The sequence below is a fragment of the Thermobia domestica genome, chromosome 5 (assembly GCF_964235325.1).
Source record: "Thermobia domestica chromosome 5, izTheDome1.hap1.1, whole genome shotgun sequence".
In the NCBI taxonomy this organism is placed as follows: domain Eukaryota; kingdom Metazoa; phylum Arthropoda; class Insecta; order Zygentoma; family Lepismatidae; genus Thermobia; species Thermobia domestica.
In genome coordinates this window covers 38,334,308-38,342,736 of record NC_137458.1, presented here as the reverse complement: position 1 = coordinate 38,342,736, position 8,429 = coordinate 38,334,308, and the positions used below count along the sequence as shown (strand labels likewise).

Sequence of the window (8,429 nt, the reverse complement as noted above, 5' to 3'; positions counted from 1 at the left end):
AGAGACATTTCCGATCCGGTTTAAATCCAAAATCAGCCCCGTCACTTGAAGGAGGGGGAGAAAGAGAGATATAAAAATTTCGAAAATTGCCACTATCAGTGTCGAATTTATAGTTTTCTGGGTCACTTAGATGAACAGTGATACTTTCGATCTCGTTTAAATTCAAATTCAACCTCGCAACTTGGGGGAGGGGAGGAAGAGAGATTTAAAAATGATCGAAAATGACCTATATTAGTGCTGAATCCATTTTTTCGTGTCGCTGAGATGAACGGTGACACTTCCGATGCGATGGCCCGCAACATGGGGAGGGGAAATATATATATATATATATATATATATATATATATATATATATATATATATATATATATATATATATATATATATATATATATATATATAAATGGTCAAAAATGATCGATATCAGTGTTGAATCTATAGTTCTTGGGGTCGCCGAGATGAACAGTGACACTTCTGATGCTGTTTAAATCCAAATTCAGCCCCGCATCTTAGGGGAGGGGGAAAGCGAAGTACATGACACTGATCAAATATAATCCATATTGGTGTCGAATTCATAGTTTCAGGGGTCGCTGAGATGACCGGTGACACTTCCGATGTCGTGTCCCGCAACACAGAAAACGAGGAGGGGGAGATATATAAAAATGATCAAAAATGGCCGATATTAATGTCAGATCCGTAGTTTTTAGAGTCGCTGAGATGAAGATTGACAATTTCGATCCCGTTTAAAACCAAATTCAGCTCCGCAACTTGGGAGAGGAGGAGATAATAAAATGATCGAAAATGCCCAATATTAGTGTCGAATTCATGGTTTTCGGGGTCGCCGAGATGATCAATGATCTTTCCGATGCCGTTTAAATCGATGCCATTAAAAACGAAAACAGCATATTTCACGGGTACTAAACACACAAGATACGGAGTTGTCCATTTAAATTTTCATTTCAACCCAGCGAAGCGGGTAATATATGTTAGTTTCTTATAAATAAATTTAATATGAACACAGAAATTTCAATTTAAGATTTTTTAATTTTATTTTATCTTTGCTAACAAAACTGATCTTCTCTCCGTATTCTGAAACAAAGCTCTAACTAGCTGTTTTACTTCGTCAACCGTGAATTCATGAGCCAAAGGTCCTTTGCCATCCGCCCAACGATCTTCAATGTCGCGCAGACTAGCTCCAAGAATTAGAACAAGCTCTTGAAACTTCTGCCATCGTGTTACATGACGATGGACTTCACCAGGGTCCTAGAACAAAAGGGCAGAAGTTAAATTCAAAGCTCGTGTTAAAATTGTGGAAAATTAATAGATAATTCTACCTAGGTATTATTTATCATATTACTCTCACATTATAGACCAGTGGTTCCCAACCTTTCTTGACTGACGATCCACTTTATTGAATGTCTCCGACATTGCAACCCACTTGTTTCATTTGTACTACTAATACATTATAATCGTGTAAGATATAAGATTCTATAAAGTATTGAGCACTGTTGCTGCTGCTGAGATGTTGACTGGTACAGTTTGTCTCAGAATTGATTTTAACTAATTATTAAATACTTCATGATGTTTAAATTCTAAAATCTCCCAACACGCCCTATGGGACTGTGCGGTAGAGACTTGCATGGGCCGGGCTTGGGCGGGGCGACTCTGTTATTTCTTTGGGCCGGGCCGGACTTGGGCGGGCCGACACTGATTTCTCTTCAGGCCGGGCCGGGCTGGGGTCGATTAATTGCAATTCTTTAATAATTATTGACTTTCGTTAAATGATAATTAGAATAAAGGCAAACGTTGAAGAAGTGTGTCCGTGAAAAATGTTACAAAATGAAACTTTTAAAATTTATCGGGCTCGGGCTGAAAATCTCCAAAATTGGGCTGGGCCCAATCCTGCACGGGCTGGATTGGGTTCGGTCCGAAAAATTTGGCCCGTGCAGGTCTCTACTGTGCGGCACATCGCTTGGAAACCATTGCTATAGTCACATACACTTTGCTAATAGATTTTTACCAAACAAGGGGTAAGTGCATATTTTATTGTACCCAACAAGACTTATATCACCATGGATTATTTGTAAATACGGTGACACTTCCACTAACATTAAAAATGCAATATATGTCATACTAAAATTTAAAGGAATTGTAAAACCATTTAATGAGCCCTCGTTTAGCACATAAATTCCCCGTCAGTTTTCTAAAGCTTAAATCAACTGTAACAACTTTCCTTGGGCACTAAAATCATAATAGCCAAACGTGCCTCGGTATTTTTATCCATGGCAATTAAAAGTGACGTAACTATCAAGATATTCGAGGATCTGTCACAGTTCTCTTACATCTATTATACACTCACTTGAAAAAAACAAAATCGTTTAATTTAACTACAATTCGGTAGATGTGTAGTGCTAAGCAGGGTGTGTAAACGATTAGAGTTTCGAAGATCGAGAACATCACGAATGGTCACCAGAGCGCAGTAATTTTAATTTCAGCAGTAAGGAATTTAGCCCTGGTCGTGTCAGTCAGCAGTGAAGCGCGAAAGAATGAGTCTGCACAGTGCAGGAAGTCAAGAAACACATAATACCTCGTGCCATTTTAGAGAGCATTACCAGCATTGATGGCGTTCGAAATGGAGCCGCATCGTGGGATTGCACAAGGCCAACTGGGTATTTCCTGCGATTGCCAAACATGTAGAGCATTCTGATATAACTGTGGTATAATATTGAGGCCAGTGGATACGTGAAAGCACCAACGCACGACGTAAAGGTTCCGATCGACCACGACAGACCACACAACACGGGAGGATCGTTCCATTGTGCATGAAGCATTACGTAATCCTGTGACGGCTGCGCCTGCCATCTGAACGCAAGTAGTGGACTCTCTACAACACCTTGTATCATCCTGCACCGAGTTTTGACAACTGGAATCAGCTGGATTGTGGGTTCACTGTACCCTGCTTATCTGCCCTTTATACCAGTGCATAAATGAAAGTGTGTGGAGTAGTCTCGTATTTGGTAGCAAGGAATTCTCGTGAATAACGGATCGTGTTCAGTAATGAGTCTCGATTCTGCATTACGACAGATGACCATCGTGTTCATGTATGGCGGCATCGGAGCGAGATCACATCCAGCACATATTGTGGAACAGTATGCCGGTGTTACTACTGATTATCATGGTATTTGGAGCCATTGCATATGAGTTTCGGTCACCCCTCGTAGAAATCGCGGAATTTGACGGCACAGTGATACGTGGGTGAAATTCTGAGCCCGCATGTGTTACTCTTTCTGCGAGCATGTTGCTACAATCTTTCAACAAGACAACACTCGGTCACACACGGCAAGTTTGTCTATGTACTGTATACGTCATGTTAAGGTTCTTCCCTTGCCAACAAGGCCACCTGATCTCTCCCCAATTGAACACATTTGGGACCAGTGCGGACGCCAACTCCGCATCACTGTCGATCAGAAATAAATGTTAAGTTTTTATCAAAAACATTCAGTATTTACTAATAAAAACTTAACATTATTTGTTTTTCATTATTATTTGTGTTAAATTCTTTCAGATATATTTTATAAGATTGGAGAAAAGACTGTCAGTATACACAGGAAAAAATGAGACAGTTTTCTTCCGATCAACGTCCCTAATGAAAGTCTCAGGGAAACAGATTCTGAAATATTTGTGAAGCATAAAATTACAATGCACTTAAGATAAATATTTTATTTTACTCTGTTATACATCATAAAACTACTCCGTTTCTTAATTGAACAGGAGCAACTGCTTCCCTAGTAGTGTTCATGTGTCTTGCCTACCCCCAGAGAAAGAAAACCTAGTTTCGGAAAAATTTGCGAATTACATTTAAAGAATTCCTGAGAAGGGTTAGTTTGTAAAGTTCCAGAGACGGGCAGAACTACCTAGTTTGGTCAGGATACCAAACGTCCCCAATTTTAAAGGAAACTCCATATGCTTCGTAATTGAAGCTGAAGGGTGTCCCTAGTTTCATTAATAATATTAAAAATAATAATAATATAAGTAATCAAACTTCGAAATCTCGCTACCTCTCCAATATTTCAAAGTACAATAATTACGAAATTATAAGTCTAAAAGGCAAAAAAATATTTGGCAAAACATTGAATAAATAACTATCCTTCCTCTGCTTTGTTACAAACTTTTATTTTAAGATTTCTAAGAAAAGCAATATCCCCACTTGCACCACTGTTGATATTCCACCCCACACATACATTTCCTTATAGTAACGCCAAGAAATACACAGTTTACATGTAAAATAGGTTATCAATCAATGCTATTCTTTAAAAATGTAAATTTTTACATTTCCATTATGAAATTCTATTAAAAACATGAACTTTAGTTCCAGCATCACATTAAAATAATCTATTGTTTACACAGAACTATTATATAAGAATAGCCCAATTGAAAAGGAGACTCTGTCTGCAACAGCGTTGCATCTAATGGAGAAATGTGTTTGCTGAAGAATAGTGCGGTGTGATTTTCAATTTGAACTTGAAGCGATCAGCATCGCCTGCTATTTGGGTAAAGCTATTTTTGCGTGGTCGGTACATTATGGATTTCTCCAGATCAGCGAAACGAGCTATTATCCAATTTCTTAGTACAGAAGGCGTGCATGCTTCAGAAATTTATCGCACGATGCAGGAAATGTACGGCAAGCAGTCTCTCGCACTGCTCCATATTCCGTTATAGCAAAAATGACAAATGAAATCTTTAAGTTTTACGTCCCACGGTTATACCAATTAGGCTAAAGGAGACGGAAATTATGAGAAATGAATGAAATGGAATGAAGAAAGTGGGAGGAAACGGGAGAACCCGAGAAAACCCACGAGCATGGTGTTTGTAGTAGTAATCGCATGACTTGGCCTCACTTTTTGGCCCCTGGGTCCCTGCCTCAGGACCCATGGTCCCTGGCCCAGGGTCAATGACCTAGGGGTACCATGGCCCACCCCCTAAAATTTGGCAGGGGTACATAGGACCACCCCCAGGACCCATGGTCCCTGGCCCGTGTCAATGACCTAGGGGTACTTAGGACCACCCCTCTAGATTTTGGCAGGGGTACATAGGACCACCCACCCCTTAAATTTTGGAAATTGCCAAATCTAAAAATTGGGTGTGGTAGCCTAGGACCACAGTATGTACCTCTATCAGTATTGGGTGTCTATGTCGTTCCCTTTTATGAGTAAAAAATTGCCAAAAATTCAAATTTCGGAGGTTTTTGACCTAATTTATCCCCTTGGATGAGGTATTATTACCCTATATGGTTATATGGGCGTATACAGGGATTCATTCCCTTTTATAAGACATGGGTATATTAATGCACCCCTTGAAAATTTTTGGGAGGGGTACTTTGGCCCACCCCTTCAATTTTGGAAATTGCCCAATTTAAACATTGGGTATTATAGTACAGGACCCTAATATGTATTATGATAAATTTGGGTGGTCCACCTCGTTCCCTTCTAGGGGTACAAAATTGCCAAAAATATAAACGTAAGCAATACGTAGTACCACGTGTTTGGTTTTTGGTCGATTTTATCCCCTTTGATGAGGTTATTATCCTATATATATAGTTATATGGTCATGTATAGGGGTCCATTACCTTTCATAAGATATGGGTATATTTGTGCACTCCTTTAAAAATTTGGGAGGGGTACTTTTGGCCCACCCCTTAAATTTTGGAAATTGCTCATTTTATATATTTGGTATTATAGTACGGGACCCTAACATGTATTATAATAAATTTGGGTGGTCCACTTCGTTCCCTTTTAGGGGTACCAAATTGCCAAATTTTAGTACAACCACGTGTTTGGTTTTTGGTTATTTTATTCCCTTGGATGAGGTCCTATTACCTTATATGGGTGTATACAGGTGTTTATTTCCTATTGTAAGACGTAGGTACATTTGTGCACCCCGGCAGGAGTGCCTTGGCCCACCCCTTAAATTTTGGAAATTGCCCAATTTAAACATTTGGTATAATAGTATAGAACCCTAATATAGATCACTATAAATTTCGGTGGTCTATCTCGTTCCCTTTTAGGGGTACAAAATTGCCAAAATATAAACGTAAGCATTACGTTGTACCACGTGTTTGGTTTTTGACCTAATTCATTTCCTTGGATGAGATCCTATTACCTTATATGGTTATATGACCATGTATAGGAGTCCATTCCCTATTATGAAACATAAGTACATATGTGCACCCCCGGGAATGGTACCTTGGCCGCCCCTTAAGTTTTTAGAAATTGCCAAATTTAAACATTTGGTATCATAGTACTGGACCCTAATATATATTACTACAAAATTTGGGTGGTCCACCTCGTTCCCTTTTAGGGTGCATTTTGTTCCGCTTTAGGAGTGAACCTTGCAATCGTCCCGAGTTTGATTCTTGGAAATGTTGAATTTAACGTCCCCGCGAAAACGGTGAGAGATGATAGGACGAAACATGAACTTACTTGACTGAGGATTGAAGCAGTGACCTCATACAGTAGAGAGACAAGCACTGAGCCATCGTACACGTGTGTTGATTACTATGCAATGGTCCCGAGTTTGATTCTTGGTGCTAGTGTTAGAAAAATTTAACGTCCCACTTGAAACGATGATGAGAAATGAGAAAACATCATAAACTTACTTGCTTGCGGATTGAAGCAGAGGTCTCACACATCAGAAATAAGAGCTGAGTCACCATACTCGATTGAGAAGTTGAGTTTTTTGATTACTATGTCATGGTCCCGAGTTCGATTTTTTGTGTTAGTTTTAAGAAATGTTGAGTTTAACGTCCCCTTGAAACGATGATGAAAAAATGATAGGAGGAAACATGAACTTACTTCGTTGTGGATTGAAGCGCTGAGCCGCCGTACTCCATTCAGTGCGAACAGTTTCGCGTATGAAAAGAAGACGAGCAGATTATGTTACATTACACATTTCAGTGCGAGCAGTTTATACTAGGTTTATGTTTCATATAGAAAGATAGAAGATCTGCGTTGTCATCTTTTTTACTTCGTGTGCAACTTTGACCTTGAAGAAAACCTTGTTGACTCAGTGCAAAGCATTGACGTATACACATAATCTTATTGTTTAGTTGGCTGTATTTAGAGATGAATCAGACATGTAAGGTTGCTGGTTCGAATCTAGTTGTGTTCGCTGTAACTCAGGGTCTGAGCGATACTTACCGAAATTTTTCCAGTGTTGCCAACACTATCAGAATGAATCGATTCATTTAGTCGGAGCAGTTTCGTGACGAAAACTGATTTTTGTTTTGCACACAAAAAATTTTCTGAAACAGAATTTTGTTTGTACATAAAAATTTTTTTCTGAAACAGAATTTTGTTTGTACATAAAAATTTTTCTGAAACAGTTTTTGTTTTGTACACACAAAAAAATTTCTGAAACAGAATTTTGTTTTCGTACACAAAAAATTTTTCTGAAAACATTTTTTTTTTCGTACACAAAAATTTTCTGAATCAGTTTTTTTTTCGTACACTAAAAATTTTTTGAAACAAAAATTTAGTTTGATTTTTTTTTTCGTAAAACATTGATTTATTTTATCGGTAAACTGATTCAGAAAAAAGAAATTGAAATCGCAGTACAGGAAAAAGAATTTGATTTTAGGATGTGAAATAAAAACACAGAATCATGTTTTTGTACATTTATTTTAGCATGTAAAATAGAATACAGAATTTCTTTTTTCTTCAAAGGAAGACGTGTCCGTGACGGGTACAAATTCTGTAAAGAGAAAATAAAACATATGAATATACATGGTAATATTTATTTTGTTTCCTGTGAAAGAAGAAAAACAGATTATTAACATCGAACTAACTGATCAAGAGAGAGTGAGGTGAGAAAAGAAACGCAAATGTGACGTACCTGAATTCCTTTTTTTTCTCCACGGGTTTCTGCAAGGTGATGTCATCTGAGTTTTGTTTTTCCGCTGTGGCCTCGTTGAAGCATGTCCCGTGTTGCGTTGATTCTTTGCCCCGTCTTTGGGAGGTGATGTTGGTGGGATTAGGGAAAAATATGGCTGTTATTCTGTTCTGGCTTTTTTATACCCATAGGGCAATGTCTCGTATGTGTCTGGTATTAATCGGCGTTTTTTATAGTTGAAACTGTACTTCTTTTCTTCAGGTTTTGTGACAAGATGATGATCGTGGGTTCTGTAAATTTTGTGCGGCGTGCTAATGGAGATTTTTTCATTCGATTGATTTATGATCATTTGCTCCAGACTGTTAAAATTTAGCTTTTGACTTGCAGTATAATTGAGTGTGAATCCACGAATTTTGCATACATAACTGGTTGATTTCGTGTCGGGGTTGTAGATTTCCAAGGCGTACTGTTTTGGGCCACCAGACACGAATTTTTTAATGTATGCTTTTGGTCCAATTGATTCCAGTTCATTTGACATTGAA

General features: G+C 38.3%; 1 protein-coding gene across 3 annotated transcripts in view; it reads right to left on the bottom strand.

Annotated features, from left to right (window-relative positions):
* Positions 1 to 1,024: 1,024 nt before the first annotated feature.
* Zw10 (Zeste-white 10 kinetochore protein) overlaps positions 1,025 to 8,429 on the bottom strand; it is a 98,505-nt gene continuing 91,100 nt past the window's right edge. For all 3 annotated transcript variants that reach the window (XM_081758534.1, XM_081758531.1, XM_081758533.1), the window contains exon 10: positions 1,025 to 1,263. In XM_081758534.1, the coding sequence (XP_081614660.1) occupies positions 1,048 to 1,263 (216 nt within the window). In that variant the 3' untranslated portion in view covers positions 1,025 to 1,047. The remainder of the gene's footprint in view (positions 1,264 to 8,429) is intronic.